This window comes from Nyctibius grandis, chromosome 10, assembly GCF_013368605.1.
Source record: "Nyctibius grandis isolate bNycGra1 chromosome 10, bNycGra1.pri, whole genome shotgun sequence".
NCBI classification, from domain to species: domain Eukaryota; kingdom Metazoa; phylum Chordata; class Aves; order Nyctibiiformes; family Nyctibiidae; genus Nyctibius; species Nyctibius grandis.
This window is the reverse complement of record NC_090667.1, coordinates 1,989,803-2,006,441: the sequence shown is the minus strand read 5'-3', so window position 1 is coordinate 2,006,441 and position 16,639 is coordinate 1,989,803. Positions and strand designations below refer to the sequence as shown.

At 46.8% G+C, this 16,639-nt stretch overlaps 1 protein-coding gene across 2 annotated transcripts in view; it reads right to left on the bottom strand.

Annotated features, from left to right (window-relative positions):
• The window catches only part of FNIP1 (folliculin interacting protein 1), a 68,320-nt gene extending 55,723 nt beyond the window's left edge, over nucleotides 1-12,597 (bottom strand). For both annotated transcript variants that reach the window (XM_068408509.1, XM_068408511.1), the window contains exon 1: nucleotides 12,430-12,597. In XM_068408509.1, coding sequence (XP_068264610.1) covers nucleotides 12,430-12,518 — 89 coding nt within the window. In that variant the 5' untranslated portion in view covers nucleotides 12,519-12,597. The remainder of the gene's footprint in view (nucleotides 1-12,429) is intronic.
• Nucleotides 12,598-16,639: the final 4,042 nt, after the last annotated feature.

Below are 16,639 nucleotides of genomic sequence, written 5' to 3'. Positions count from 1 at the left end.
AAGGCTCACGTGCTGGCCAGCAAGAGCTGTCAATGCCACCGGGACATTTTGGACTGGGCTGTTTTGTTGGATTTTTTTTTGAAAGGAGCTGTTGGCAGAGTAATCACTCACTTGGCTCTTCGTTTCCCTTTCCCCTTCTCATGCTAGCACATGTCACTTCAAGTGACACAGCAGTAACCCCAAACAGGATGCACCCTACTGCTTGTGGCAGGAGGAGGAGGGGGTGGTACAGCACCCAGGGGACACCTTCAGAAAGGAGAGGCAGCACTGCAGGCCTCAGACAGGACAAAACTAAGAAGAGAACAGAAAAATGGAAGGGAAAGTGAGCTGGGCTTGAACTCTTCGTCTGTGTGTACGTGTGTGTGCGCATGTGCATGTGTGTAAGCACTAGCTTTCAAAGCAGAATCACAGAATGGTTATGGGTTGGAAGGGACCTCTGGAGATCACCCAGTCCAACCCCTGCCAAAGCAGGGTCACCCAGAGCACATTGCACAGGGTCGCGTCCAGGCAGGTTTGAATATCTCCAGAGAAGGAGACTCCCCCCCTCCCTGGGCAGCCTGTGCCAGGGCTCTGGCACCCTCAAAGTCAAGAAGTTTTTCCTCATATTCAGATGGAACTTCCCGTGTTTCAGCTTGTGCCCGTTGCCCCTTGTCCTGTCACTGGGCACCACTGAGAAGAGTCTGGCCCCCTCTTCTTGACACCCACCCCTAAGGTATTTGTAAGTGTTGATAAGATCCCCTCTCAAAACAACCGGGACAGTGATGATGAGGGAGAACATTACACGGAGCAGGGAATACCAAGCAGGAAGAACCCTGTAAAACGTACGCGTTCAACCCTTAGGATCTCTCTTCTTCCAGCTTAGGTATCCTCAAGGCTGCAGCACTGAAAGCCTTCAAACCCCACCGAGTTATGCTGAAGATGCTCAGCACCTTACAGGACTGGGCCATTTTGTATTTGCCTTCATTTCTAAGTTTCTCTTATTTTTTTTAAATTTTATACAGAAACAATCTCTTGTCAAACTCCCTGTTCCCTGTACATTTCATTTTCCTCTGTTTTCTCTCGCCATACAGATGAGAACAATTGCCACTAGTGAATTTTACTTTATCTTGCATGTTTTTTCCTCTAGCGCAGGTATGGACTAGTGTCATCTCCTGAGTGTAATTAGCTGATTTGTCCTGCTGGCTACTAATAGAGACGACCAGTCTTTAAATGAATAAATACCAAATCCAGGTGGGAAAAAAAAAAAACCAAAACAAAAACCCAAAACCAAAACTCAAACAAAAAAACCTAATACCCAGCATCTTTCTTTCTGACCCCAACGTGAAAAAAAGTGTTACCCAACACACAAACACAAGGTACCTGGCAGTTCTGTGAGCGTTCTTCAATTGAAAAATTGATGACACATTTTAAAATAGATACGCTTTCAGACTAACCAAAGCAATTCATTTGAAGATAACTGCACATCAGATACTATAAAAAAAAAAAAAACCTAAAAGATAAAGCAAGTAAAATAAATCAGTCTTATACCAAAGTGGTGTTTTTGCTTATCTGAAAAAAAAAGTTTGATAAACATTTCTGTTTATAGAAAGATACAATTCTGTTATATTCTCATAAGAATTTATTTTAAGTTGCTTTGATTTTTTTTTCTTCTATACTTCCTAATTATGTCTGTTTTGGAAAAAAAAAAAGAAGTCATGAGCTCATGATTAGCATCTCTTGTATGACTAGAAAATACACGTAGTTAAAAAACGAACATGCTCATTTTCACCGCTGCTTAGCCCTCCATGCTGTCAGTACAACAATTTCCTTTTCTACTAAGAGAGAAGAGTAATTTCCAGTAACTCACAGCAGCTGAAATATGTTTAAGTACTGAAAAAAACCAACCACCTTTTTCTGTCTGACTATTTAAGTTACAGGTCAGAGTCTGGGCTGCCTCTAAACAGAAACACAGTTAGCACTGTAAGCCAATTCACTGTCCTACCATCCGAGGCAAGAACATTTTCTAGGCAGGTCTTTGGGGGGCAGGGGCAACAAAACCCAACAAGAATGTCATTCCTGTTTGATAGTTCATTTCTCAGCTGAACTGCTCACACGTGCTTCCTTCTGACTTACCATCCTCTTTCATAATTACCCCCAAGCACGGCAAACTAAGTGCTGAGTCCACAGTCTTTGGAGGCTTGTTTTTCCCTTGGGACAAAGCTGTGCAAGGAATGTGCGAGGCATGAGGGTATGTAGTAGACGGTGTGTATTTCAGTACTAGCTAGAAAGCAGAATAATTCAGCAAACAGATTTTTATACTCTGGTATTCACAATAGTCCAGGACTGGCCTTTCTTGTGGTCACACTACAGCTGTTTCCTGAGCAAACGAAGCCACACGTCTTCTGTCTTCTTCCACTATGCCCATACTCTGGCTGTACCCATGTCTCTTCCGACACGCCCAATAGAAAGAGCAACACAGAATCACAGAATCAATGAGGTTGGAAGAGCCCTCTGGGATCATCGAGTCCAACCGTTGCCCTGACACCACCATGGCAACTAGACAATGGCACTAAGTGCCATGTCCAGGCTTTTCTTAAACACCTCCAGAGATGGGGACTCCACCACCTCCCTGGGCAGCCCCTTCCAATGGCTAATGACCCTTGCTGAGAAGAAATGCTTCCTAATGTCCAACCTGACCCTCCCCTGGCAAAGCTTGAGGCTGTGTCCTCTTGTCCTATCGCTGGTTGCCCGGGAGAAGAGGCTGACTCCCACTTCACTACAACCTCACGACACGTTCACAACACAACGAGGTGCAGCGAGCTCGGAGCTTGATGGGTACTAACGGGGAGGAGGCACCCAACTGCACGTGCAGCATCTTCACTGCAGCTACAGAAACTCAGCTCACTCGGACTTCTGTTCTCGCATTCTCCACCACACACAACTGAAGTCGATCAAAAGGTTTAGAAATTACTAAGAGGGGAGCACGAGACCAAGTGAAGCACTGCGTGAGCCACCATTTCCATAGGTACCGAGGGTAAAATAAAAAACAAAGCAAGCACATAGCAAAGCAACTGCTCCTACGGGCGACGCTCCAACAAACAAGGTACCTTCTCTCTCTCAAAGTGGAAAATGACACAGGAACTGGGGCGAAGATACTGCTCTGGCTTAAATAGGCACAATGCCAGGACCTTAAGTCAGGGCTGAACAGAGCTCAAAGTTTCTTCATTTATCAACTAAAACAGATGGCAGAAAACTGTAATTTGGCTCCTGTTTCTTTCCAGTTATACATCACACCAACTGAAAAGGTAGAGGGTTTGTGGTGCTATTAGAAGTTTTATGTTTTGTGGACACTTTGGCTGGAGCAAGGGAAAGACATTCGAAGACGCTGCTAACGAGGCACACGCAGATCTGGAGGAGCATCAAACACCATGAACGCGCAGGGCAGGAACAGTACCTATATTACAGCAAATACGATTGTTTCTGTAATGTATTTTACTCATTTTAGGCCACAATCACTGCTGACGACGTTGTGGAAAGATCCTGGAGAAACAGAGCAGGATCAGTGGTGCGTGATGGATCATTTCCACGCTTCAAGATCGCTGCTTGCAGCAAAGGCTGCCTCCCAGGTCCACACTCCTGCTACGACTGATCACCGAGTATTGTTGGGTTGTTCAGGCTGAAGTGGACAGAATCAACAGAATCACAGAATCAACCAACCAGGTTGGAAGAGCCCTCTGGGATCATGGAGTCCAACCGTTGCCCTGACACCACCATGGCAACTAGACCAGGGCACTAAGTGCCATGGCCAGGCTTTTCTTAAACCCCTCCAGAGATGGGGACTCCACCACCTCCCTGGGCAGCCCCTTCCAATGCCTAATGACCCTTGCTGAGAAGAAATGCTTCCTAATGTCCAACCTGACCCTCCCCTGGCCAAGCTTGAGGCTGTGTCCTCTTGTCCTATCCCTGGTCGCCTGGGAGAAGAGGCTGAGTCCCACTGCGCTACAACCTCCCTTCAGGTAGTTGTAGACTGCACTAAGGTCACCTCTAAGCCTCCTCTTCTCCAGGCTAAACACCCCCAGCTCCCTCAGCCATTCCTCAGAGGTCAGACCCTCCAGACCCTTCACCAGCTTGGTCGCCCTCCTCTGGACTCGCTCCAACACCTCAACATCTTTTGTGAAATGCGGGTGTCTACAGCCAAGCTTGGTGTTACTACGCAACATGACAGCAGAGTCCTTCACCTGTACAAAACGGGGGTTTCTTTCAAGGCCATGGTTTCAAAGATAGGCAATACATAAAAGCCGGAAGATACCTCGATTATCACCCCAAAAACATCAGGCAAGACTGTTTAAAATAAAGAGCTTTTACTTGGAGTCAAGCTGCTTAAGTCCAGAAGTTTAATCACTTGATAAGGGCTATGAAATTACTTTTCCAGAAAAGACAGAACACTTCGTACAAACACACTGTACTCATGGATGCACGCTATATGCACGCACCGTTAATATTCTATATGTAGTGTGTTGTGCTGCAATTCACAGGTTTGAACAAGTTTATCTGTAGCGTGTTGTATTCCGAATAATAGTATCTACAGAACTATTGGTTTCAGAAAAGAAAAAGGTCGTATTACGCAAATGTGCAGAATTACCTCAATTAAAAGCTCTGGCTGAGCACCAAGCAACAGCACAACGCATTGTTGTAAAAATAAATAAATCCTTTTTCCACACAAAGGCTACGTCATAACCGTTCACACTTCTACGGAGCAGAACACATTTGGGCAAGTATTTTTAGAAATAGGTGATTAATCCTGCCGAGAGGACTGCCCCTTTTGAGTGTAATCGTTACGGTCACATTCCTGAGGAGCAGCACAATCACGTGCGTATTTTGTGCAAATGAGTTTTTCCAAAGGAATATTTCCCATATAGGAATTCTGTCAGTACTCAGTGTAAGGTGGAGTGGCTGCTGCATTAGCAAGTCATTTACAGATGAGTAAAATTACTTCCTGTTTTTCATGGGCATAACTTATTTTTTTTTCCTCCAGCAGGTATTTTATAGATTAAGGTTCTCTATCTACACCAAAAATGCAAAATTTTTCAAGTCCTCAGAGACAAATTCTGCTCTCAGCCGGTTCTGGAAGCCCAGCACAACTACACTGTGGATTCGCTGGTGCAACCCAGCTCTGCATTTTTCCTGATGTTACTCACAAACATGTGATCTTGCAGACATTCTGCTCCAGATGTAGCAATAGGAGGGAACACAGCCTCTGAGCATGAAACCGCCGTGTGCGTTACTTTCCACTCATAAAACACGCTTCTGAAGTGGTCACCTCCAGCGTTCAGCCAAAATTACAACACAAGTTTCAGGCTCCAGGTCACACTGGACCAGTTTATTCCAGAACAGAAGGCTGAATTCATCCAAGCTGTCACCATGAGCACACACTAACTCAGAAGCATACACACAGCAAAGGATAAACCCCTTTGAAAACACAAAGACAATCCACCAGTCAACCAGAGGAGCTGATCATCCCAAGAGAGCAAGGTTTACAACGTGAGACACGCAAACACACCTTCAGTTGCCACAAAACAAATGCTGGAATTGTTTCAGAAAAGGAGAAGACCTCACAGTGAACAAACAGGTACATACACCCCATGCTCTTGGCACATCTTCATACCCCTGTGACCTCACCTGGAGAAGGAGGGGAAAAAACAGCACCCTTAAGTTTGCAGAGACACCTTCTTACAACGCTTGCCAGCATAACCCAAGTATAAAGAAGCATTTTTACTCTAGTGTACCTACATACCTATTTCCAGACAGAGAGAAACCATGGCAAGAAGTCAACATACTCTTTCTCCCACAGTGGAGATGATGTACCAGCTCACCCTGTCTCCACAGAACAAGCACGGGAGCAGGCTCTGTCTCAGCCCTGTCTGGTGAAACCCACGGGGAAGAAGACAGCAGACATCCACGCCTTCCAGAGGGAAAACTGCCACACTCGCCTGTCTGACACATACCATCGGAAATCCAAGAAAAACTCAAAGTAAAATCAAAGGATTCACCTGATCAGCTGGCAAAATCCAAACTAGTAGCGTGGCCTGAAGGCCTAACCAGCGGTGATCAAGGCACCACGTGATTCACTCGCTCCAGCCTCTCCTCAAAGAGATTTCTAACTCAGAGGAAGGAGCTGAAAAGCTGGAAGGGGAACTAAGAAAGCGATTGTTCCAAGGGCTGCTTAGCAAGGCAGGAGACCGCAGGCCATCCTCAGACAACCCGTGCCATCCCAGGGGGAGGAAGCGATGGTGCAGGCTGGGAGGAAGCTGAGCGTGCGCTGGCGGCACCGACCTTGTGATGTTCACTAAGGGCAGCGCGACCTCGTGATGCCAAGTTCGCAAGTCACCGCAAGATCCCAACCGCCACGGGAGATGCCAGCATGAAAGGCAATAAGGGTGACCCTTAACCTGGGTATTAGCTGGTTTTGTATCTTTACCTCCTTCTAAAATAGCAGAGAAAAAACGAGCAGAGGGCTTTTCCACCCCACTGTTCATGTTCCCTCTTCCACTGGCAACGGGAAGGAGCTGAAGCGAAGTGAGGGCACATTCCCACCAGGGCATAGGATAATTTTCCAAGACACAAAAGTGGGTACAAAAACCCCAACAGTTTTGAAATTATTTGGTCATTCTCTGCATTCACGTGCACCTAGCACGAGGGAGGTGCTGATGCAAATTAATTCCTTTGGGTCTGATGATAATACGAGCAAATAACGATCACTGGCTGGACCCCCGACCCTCTGATGTGCAGCTCCTTCAGGGACTGCACAGACCCAGCTTGCAGTGCTGCCTTATTCAGAGCTAGCATATAATTTTCAAGGACATGCCAGATCTTTCAGCAGCAACGCATGCCTACCCGGAGAAGCACTTGGAGACCTACAGAGTGGTGTCAAGGAGGGCTTGGAGAGCAGCCCCTTCAGCAGAAACTGTCACAACTTTCTCCATGCTGCAGAGGTGCTTACTGGAACCTATTAATTTATGTGTCTCTGCTTCCAAGATGAAAGTTGACTTAAAGCACTGGAAGGTACAAAAAAGCTCAGATGACAGGAAATGCAAAACAGAATTTGGCAAAAAGAAGTACTTTAGAAAACAGCAGTATATTTCAAAATACAGGCCAAAGTCATCTCAGCAATAGAGAAAACTGTGCATAAATCAAAGTGCAATATTTATTAAAATTTGCTACACTCAAGCTAATGAATACAACCAAAAAGCCAAAAACTCTTCCAGAGATGTTACAGAAGAGATGGGTTTTTTTATAAAAACACTAAAGGGAAGAAATGAGCTTAATAAAAACACGAGAACATTTCAGATGTTTAAGGATTTGAATAGTCTTCAAAAATCTGGGGACAAAAGCTTTTTAAATTCATCAGATAACTGGAAAAGATGAAATGCTGGAGCTATTACAAAATGAAATCCAGCTAAAGCTCTTTTTGAAGACAGGCTTTGAGGTGGTGAAATTCCAGGAGTTTTACAACTATTGGTGAAAGACTTGCAGAATGCCAGAAGTGAACAAATATCAAATCACACTATTTCATTAATAGCAGGTTTTGGTAAGGCTGGTTTGATGCACTGACAGCACTGTTGAGGACCAGCTTTAAAAAGCCTTGTGCAGTGCTGTTAGGATGATGGATTCGCTAGCTGCATCGCTCACAAGGACTGATGGCTTGGCAAGAAATTTGCTTCCCTGGGCTCAGGTAGGCTGTATGTGCTGTCGATAGAAAAGCCTCTGACTGGGTGGAGTGGGATACCTTGTAGAAGGTTAATTCAGTAAGAATTTTGGCAGTGTTTTTGTCCGTTTAATTGTTTAAGCTCTCTCAAACCTCAGACCTGATGATGCTGCAGTGTCTGGACACCGCTGGCTCTGAACTCCTTCAGCACCTCATGAAGGCTTACCTTAAAAATGGAAAGCAACGTGGCAATGTGTGATGGTTACCCCTGCTCAGAGCACAGGAGGAACAAACGCAAAACAGTCCCCGTAACACCACCACATCATTTATGTCACCAGTGCTAGCCACCTTCAGAAATAATGTAAAAACTTAGAAAGAAATTTTGTGGGTAAAACTTTTGACTGGAAAATCAACGTAAAGACAACTTTCATGTTCCTCCTTCACCTTACTCCAGCCTCCACTTTACCAAGTCCCCAGCTACACATCGTTAGATGTCTCCAATCTCTTCACAGTTTATTTCAAGAAATTAGCCCCTGGTTCAAGAAGCAATTATGCCTTTGTAAGAAAACATACAGCATTTTTACTGCGCAAGACAGCTCTGCAGAGGAACTGGCTCGTGAAGCATCTTTGTATCATGCTACCCATATCCACCTCGAGGTTTATTGCAATTCCCTTGATGAATCCCGCTGCCAAAAATTATGTGAAAGGAGACAAATCTCAGGGTACCATTTAAAGTCTCTGCCATGGAGAATAGAAGGAGTCTGGGCTGATGGGGGTACTTGCCTAGACAGATTTCAGGAAATACTGCTTTGCAGCCAGCCTCAGGCCTTTCATATCTCAGGAACCTGGTGAACTATTCTCTCAATAAAGGAGCAGCACGTATCACAGAAAGACCCCAAGAAAGCACGTTTCCAGGAGGACTGAAAATGGCCTTCTCCATAAATAAAGAAAAGAACGTTTAAAGTTATTTATTCCTGTACCTTCCCACTTGGAAAACCGAGCTTGTCCTCAGAAATACGCAGATAACCAAAGCAAACCCCTAAAGAAAGAATGTGCCCAAAGATACTCTACACCGTTGGTAAGACTTGAAACTGGAAGGGGTTCTTTCAAGCTTGAACAACTACCACACAGCTGTACCTCTACAGCAGGTGCTTTAACGAGAGCAAAACAGAGTCTGCAAACATCGGTGGAATGCCCCTGGGGGTGAGACGGTTCTTTAGAGCTCCCTAGATTAAAAAAAAAAGACACACTGAAACTTATCGAGCTGTAGTGTAAAAAGAACTCCTAATTAGTAATCCCTCTAACCCCCAGCTAGGTGGGAAGGATGTCTAGAGATACAAGGGAACAAGTATTTGAACTTCATACGTAAGATGGAAAGAAACACTGAGTTTTCCTCCTACATACAACCCCAAAATGTACCAGCCCCAGAATTCAGTATTAGGGGACCATCCCTCTCCCTCTGAAATAGGTTAATAGTGCTCCCAGCCCAATTACTCTCTGAACAGACGCCCTCTCCTGCAGTCCTTACAGCTGTATTTACCTTTACCACATATCTTAACAACAAAGATACAAAGCCTGAGACCTCTGAGCAATTTACTGAGCTTTGGGCTCATTCTACTGAGCCCATTTTGAAGAACCAAAAGCTGTTTCAGTTATCAGTGGTTTAGCAGCTCCCTTCTCTCCAGAGCACTGAAGCAGACCCCTAGAAAGCCAGAAAAAAAACCCAGTAGCTCAGCGTTGGTATCTGTGGCAGTCAGTAATGTCGATGTGCACTGGAATGCTCTGTGTGCCCATATAATATTTAGCAGAAATGTGTAGCTGCTTCTGCTTAGTTTAAGGAACTATTTGTAATATTGTTGCCATTTTACCAGGGAAATTGATCAGAAAATTCTGGAAGAGGGTTCATTTAATTGCTATTTACAAGTGTGTACACATTTTAGACACAGCACACAACTCGTGAACAGCTTTATATATTGTTACAACAGGAATACTTTGGTTCTAAAATTCTAGAAAAGAACATACACGAAATCTCACATTCCTCGTAACTGTAAGAGCCCGAGCCTGGGCTGAGCTCTCCTGTCACCAGCAGCCACCAGTGCCAGATGCTACAGTATGGCCAAGAGCTCCTATTTATAGTAAAAGTTACCCTCGGGGAAAATCCACTCATGTGAGTATTACTTGCAGTAGACAGCGGGTGCTCTACACCTTGGAACTTACGGGTTTGTCTCTTCTCTCGAATACTTCCAGGTGTTTCTGTGTTTCTTGTGAACAGACTTTACCACTAAAATTTTGAATATTCTTATGTATTTTTATGGCTGTTCCACAGAGTCTCCTCAGTAAGAGGACCAAGCTTTCAAAGTGAAGACAGTGGGAAATAACAGCGCTCAGAATATTTGGAAAGTGTTCTGTTACTTAGAATATAAACAGACAATAATCTATCAATCCATAAACATAACCTTGCCCCCCCCAACATTGATGAGGTTGTTGCCTTCAGGTTTACTGGAACCAGGAACAGTCTAAACACCCAGAGTGCTTGTTTCCAGTCTCTAAAACCCCAGCTGTAATAAATAACGGTCTTTATTTTGTATATTATCCAAAAGTTTCACCAGTAACATAGTGAGGATTAACTAAAGACTTATCCCCATTTGGAAAATGAAAGCAGCCATTAGGCAACATGCCTAGAGGGCACCTGTATCAGCCTTCAAAAAATAACACTTGGCCCTCCTAAGAGCCGGGTCTCCCCCGCTCCCAGATCCTTAGGCAGAAGAGCTGTCAGCCTCCTCCTGGGATTTTATACCTGTGGGTCCGTCAAAAAAAAAGTAACTGCAAATTCCCTAGTTACCAGTTGACAGTTCACATCACAAAGTGAGACAGCACTACGTAAATAGAGGAAGGTAAGAGCAGACAGTGACAGATCTTTTAAATTTCACATCCAGTTTGGCACACAACGATGCAGGTGATGAGGGAAGAAGAGCCCTTGCTGAGTACTCTCTCTCGCTCCTTTCACCACACACAATCCCCACATTTCTACCCCAGGGTCTGCGCTGCAGCTGTGGAATTAACCACCAGTCTCTGTACAAATCCATCGCTAACAGGGGAAAAGGCAAGGCATTATACAGAGCAGCCCTAGAGCCCCTTCCCCACCGAGGGGTCTGACCCCAGTATTAAGCTGATTTAGGAAATAAGATGACACCTCTTAAAGAAGATAATTACAAAAAAAAAGGAGCCACCTTCGCAGTAAATAGCAGAGAGGTGTGTGAGCAGCTGTGAGCAGTGTCTTTAAGAGGTGCAAGCTAGCAGTTACAGCACTGGACTTCAGGTGTGTCCAGGAGCGTGGCCTGACTCTAGAAGGACGCAAAAAGACCCATCAATACTCTGTGAAAACATGATGCTTAAATTAGTGCAGATACGCTGTTACCGACCTAACCTGCCAAGCTGTATCACTGCAGTTAAAAGGGATATCCCACCACCTAAAATTCAACCCATCAGTCAGAGATCTCCCTTTCCAGAGCAACCCAAGGGCTGGTCATTTGTAGGTAATAACTTCCAAGGCAGCGGGTGGGAGGAGAGCTTCACCGCACTGTCAGAAGTGCTCCAAGAAGCGCGTAACTCACTAATGAAACATATTGTGTTTGTATCCAAGGCACAAACTCAGCGCTTTAAAATGATTCTGCAGGTTACCTCTTCGCTACGCCAGCCTGGGACCGCATCGCTTTTACAGCCACAAAAACTACCTGTTCCCAAGCTCCCCAGCCCCCGAGGAGGCCCCGGGTGATTTCTAGGCCCCGGTGCCCAGGGAAGCCTCTCCCCACGCAGGACCGCGACCCAGAGCCGCCACCCACACCCCGCCGAGGGGCTCCGCCACCCCACGGCCGCCCACCGGCCCCGGGGGGCAGGGAAGGGTCTCCCGGAGCAGGGCTGCCCTTCCTGCCTCCCGCCTTGCGCTTGGCACCGCTCGGCGGATCCCGGTTTGTTGCGGTTAGAGCATGACAAATTTCACGAGAAACCCTACACGGCTCTTGGCAGCGGCCAAAACTTCACGTTTTCTCCCCCCCCGTCTCCTTCCTCCGCGTTTCTGAGGCTGCTCCCCGGGGACCGCCTCAAGCGGAATGGCGCCTCTCCCCCCGCCCCGACCCGCAGCATCCCCGGAGGGAGCCGCGGGGGGCCCGGGCCCCACACCCGGCCCTGGGGACGGCAAGGGGGGGGCGCCGCTGATCGCGATCGGGCGAAACCGACACGCAAGCGGCGACGGGCCGACGTGGGGCTGAGCCCCGCTCCGCTGCGGGCTGCTCCGGGCCGGGGGGGCCGCCCTGAGGGGAGGCAGCACGGGGAGAGGGGGAGAGGCACGACCCAGCCCTGAGGAGAGGCGGCCACCGGGGGGGGAGAAGGCGGAGGCAGCCGTGAGGAGGCAGCACGGCGTCCCCGACGTGGCGGCCCCGGGGGGCTCCCGCCCAGCGCCCGCCTGAGGGGCCCGGGCCGGGCACCTCAGCGTCCCGGGGGCTCCCGCTACGGGGCTGGGGACGGGCCGAGGGGCCAGCGGTACGCGGGAGGCGGAGGAGAGCGGGGGAGCCGCGCCAAGCGGCCCCACTGCCGCACGGGCGGCCGCCAAGGGGGAACGGGGCCGCGGCCGGGAAGAAAGGGGGCTGCGGCCGCGCTCCTCCGGGGCAGGGCAGGCGGCGGAGGGCGGCGGGGAACTCGGCGCAGAAGTTTGGGTCAGGGGAGGATGGCGGCCCCGTCGCGGTTACCTGAAGACACAGTCGTCCCTGGCGTCCCTGGCCGGGGAGATGAGCCCGTGCTTCTTGTTGAAGAGCTTCTGGAACAGGGTGGGCGGCATCTTGGGGCGCCGCCGCTGGCCCCCGCCGCCGCCGAGGCGCTGGGCTCCGCGCAGCGCCGTCCCCTCGCCGCGGCTAGTTCCGCCCGCCCGACTCCATTCGGTGTCACAGTCATATGACAGACATTAGTCACCCGGCGCTGCCAGAAGGGGCGGAGCGGCGGGGCGGGGCCGGTGCGGGCCGCTGGCTGGCGGCGGCGGGGGGAGCCCCCCGGAGCCCCCCCGGGGAAGCGGCGTCCGGTGGGGCCGCGGCGATAAACGCCGAGGCGATGGCGAGCGGGGGGGTTCCGCCAGCCCCGCCGCCCTGGGCAGCTCCTGCGGCTGAGGGGGGGCCGCGCCTGCCCCCCGCCGTGCCCGGAGCGCCGCGGGTCTGTGCCGGCACCGCGCAGGGGCAGGGCCGAGGTGTTCCCCCGAGGGGCTGGGCAGGGAGGGGCGGCGATAACGTGCTAATGGTTTGTTTTGCTTCTTCAGCGGGAAGTTAAAAGACAGAAGCAGCAGAACCATAGCAAACGCTCCTTGTTGCTGTACCCAGTGCTTCAGGGACTCTTCGTGAAGGGGTGCAGCAGAGAGAGGGGGTTTCTTTTATCCTAAACCTACACAATCCAGCTGCTGCCCCTTTCTTCCTCCCACGTCCAGTAACAGAAATAGCTCAGCTCAGATGTGTTCAATCCAAACCCCACACGGAAGGTGGGACAGTGTATTTGCCCCCATTACAAATAAAACCTCCCTCTACAAAATAGTACTTGGGATATAATACCCAGCAGGTGAATCCAGCACAAATATATAAGCAAAAAAAAAAAGAAGTGTGATAGATTTTATAAAATCAACAGGATATGTGGATTTTTGCAAAACTTTTTATTAGTAAATGTTTAGATGAAATGGAAGCACTGGTTGCAGTTAACAGCCTCCTTCAATGCCTCACTGTTCAGATAAAACACTACTAGAAAGTTTAATTAAGGACTGACAAAACTGACTCATCTGCTTTCCCTAGAACATGGAATTAAACTAAAACAGTGTATGATGTAAGATTAAATTAAGCAGATTATTTTTAAATGGCATAATTTAGTGCATGTGTAATATATCTATATAATGATTCCTCACAATCAGCCATCTGTAGGAACTTTGTTTTTCATCTACGAGAAGTTGAAGATAATTCTAATAGAGAATAGGAATTAAAGTTTAGATGCATCTTTTTGCCTTGTTCTGTATGGAAGATACACCTGCCTGCCACAGATGTACAGATGACCCATCTTTATATCCTTTCACCATGTGAAAGCCTCCTAGCTTCAAGATGGGCACGTAAATACAGTCTCAAATATAAAGACTCCTCGGGGAACACTACGAAATAACAGAATTTTGGCCAGGATACACAACTCAGGTTTCAGTAGTTTCACAATTCACAGCACTGCAGATTCAGCTGATCTCAAGTGCGTTACAATTCAAGCTGATAGAGTCCCTTTAAAAGTAAGTACTAACCTGTTCCAAAACTCCTAAATTAATAGCAAGCAATTCTGATAGGCTCGATGGACATACCTTAACGAGGGGAGCGGAGGATGGACAGTAAGAGGAAAAAGGGATTAATACAAGTTTAATCATCCATTTTCCTGTAAAAACCTCCCTGCAGGCAAATCTCTGTACCTACACAAAGCACATGAATTTCACCTTACGTGTCCGTCCAGCATGCATTGCCTTGGGCCCCAAACCTCTCCTTTCTGTGTCTAGGGATTATGAACCAAAACAGAACCATTTCCATGTCAGGTCTTACCCTCCAACAGCGAGCACACGTACCCCTACAGCACTCCAGTGCCAGAAGCGCACATCTTTCATCGTCTCTTGAGCACTTTAAGTCAGTCTCCTAGAAGTACACTTCAGATAACAAAAAACTGAACAGCATTAATGAAAAACCTCTTACAGATTTATGCAAAATACATTTACTAAACATGCATCTGCAGTGCACAGTCCCTAGCGAGGAAGTACTGTCACAGATCATGGACTGACTCACTGTACGCGATTCCAGTCAAGCCATTAAGCCTTCATCATGTCTAGGATGTGACGAGCAGCCCCACTGACACTGAGCAGATTTCTCTCCTGAATCACTGCACAAATAAGCTCTTCTGTGCTACCCATTAACTGGCCGTGACCCATAACCTTTATCTACTAATATGGAAGAGCCCGTTTCCACTTTGAATGAGATTTTCTGTAGTCATTCTTCAGTTGAAAACCAAAACATGGGGAAACGCTTTCCCTTTGAGAAAAGCAGAACAAGAGTAGATATTGTTGCGGCCTCAAAATGAATAAAATTCCCTTCCCTGGGGCAGAGCGCTAGCCTGGTAATTAATTATACTTTCTCCAAGAGTCAGACAAAAGATGAAAATAAGAAGCAGCGTTTTCATAACTGAAGAGAAGGACAAGTGAGACTGTGGTGCATATTTCTGCCCTCCTATATAGCCTCATCACACCAAGAAGAACAGAACTTGGCAATTTTCAGGCTGCTACAGCCAACTCCACAGTTACATGCTGTATTTTCTTCTCTTGTACTCTCCACTTTGTCAGTATTAGTCTGTTTCTTGCATAGAATCTACAAAATGGTTTGGGGCAAAGTACATGTTTTTTCCTAGGACTCCTAGAACACCCTTACAACAAACACTTCTCTTATTCTGGGCCATCCTTTACTTGAACAATCATCATAATCACAACTTCAGATACACAACTTTCAATTTTGCTTAAAGCTATATCAAGAAGCTCACCTCTCCCTCCTGGGGGCTCTAGATTCTTGCATAATTACCAGTGGCTTACTATTTGTAAGAACAAGGGTATTGATAATTAGAAGCATACCCAAGAGGACTCCAAGGAGTTATTGGCAGAACTCATTCTAAAGGAAATAACACTTAATGGCATCATTTTTAACCTTGAGCCACAGAGTATGTTTATACAATACTTGTTCATAGATTAATCCAGCAGCATTTATTTGCACTTCCTTCTACCTCAGAGCAATGGGAAAAGGCTCAGGGTCTCAACTTTCAAATGTAGTCAAACTAATTAAAGTTGTGGGTTCTTGACATGCTCTTTTTGGAAATACAGAACTATTTTCCAGGGCATGAATATTCTGGCTGACAACACTGAGAAACAAACTCAGACTTCAAGAGGTTTGGAAAGCCATACTATCATTTTAAAACACTGAAAAACTTCCTTTATGTCTACAAAAGAGTCAGAGTAAGGGGTGTTGTACTGAGAACACTGCAGGGATCCAAATTACTTTAGCCTGCAGTGAATGCAAGTGGAGGAAAACTGTGCTCTTGTCAGTGTTTTCCAAGGCATTCAGCACACTGCTGAAAAACAACACTTAGGGATTAACAACCACAAGCTGAACTGGAAGCACTGGGAATCTAACCTATGTGTGAATACCCTTGTGCTCATGTGAGGTGCCTACTTCCTCTGCACAAGTCTGAAGCCACTAGAAGAAACAATGACTGAGATAGGTGATATTATAACTGTGATGAAATGGGAAGGACTCCAAGGTGACAGCAGTTGGGCAGTGGATGTGCCTAGAATGGTGACAGTGCTGACCAGGAAAAGCCAGCTGTACTGCAGTGATGGCAGGGTGAAGGCCACTTATGTTTAGAAATCGACTTAGAGCAGAACAGAGAGTCATGTACCTCCGAAGTTCTGCAGACCCAAGCATTCAGGTAGTTTAATGGTAGCATAGTAGTGACTTCTGAGAGCTCACGAATGCTTTACATACCCCTTTTCAGGACATGCAGTTACCTGCAGTTAAGAAGTGTTAACGCTTCTTAATTCAAGTAGAGGTCCCACCTTTAGATGCTAACGCTACTAGAGAAATCTAGAAACCTGGCACAGGAAGAGCCAAAAATGATTCCATTAACACAATGTCTGCTGTTGTTGAGTCACACTTTAAAAATGTAAATTAACTGAAGAATCATCTTTATGAAGTCCTTACAGAACAAGGCCCAGAATAAGATCTAGTTGCTTGTACAAAATAATTTAATACTAAGTACCTGAGTAAAGTATTTACAAAGCTTACTGCAAAGCATTATATTAAATTTCTAACAACGTATATACAAAAAATACGGTCGTTAATTACTGGTTAGTAGCTCTGTGTCACC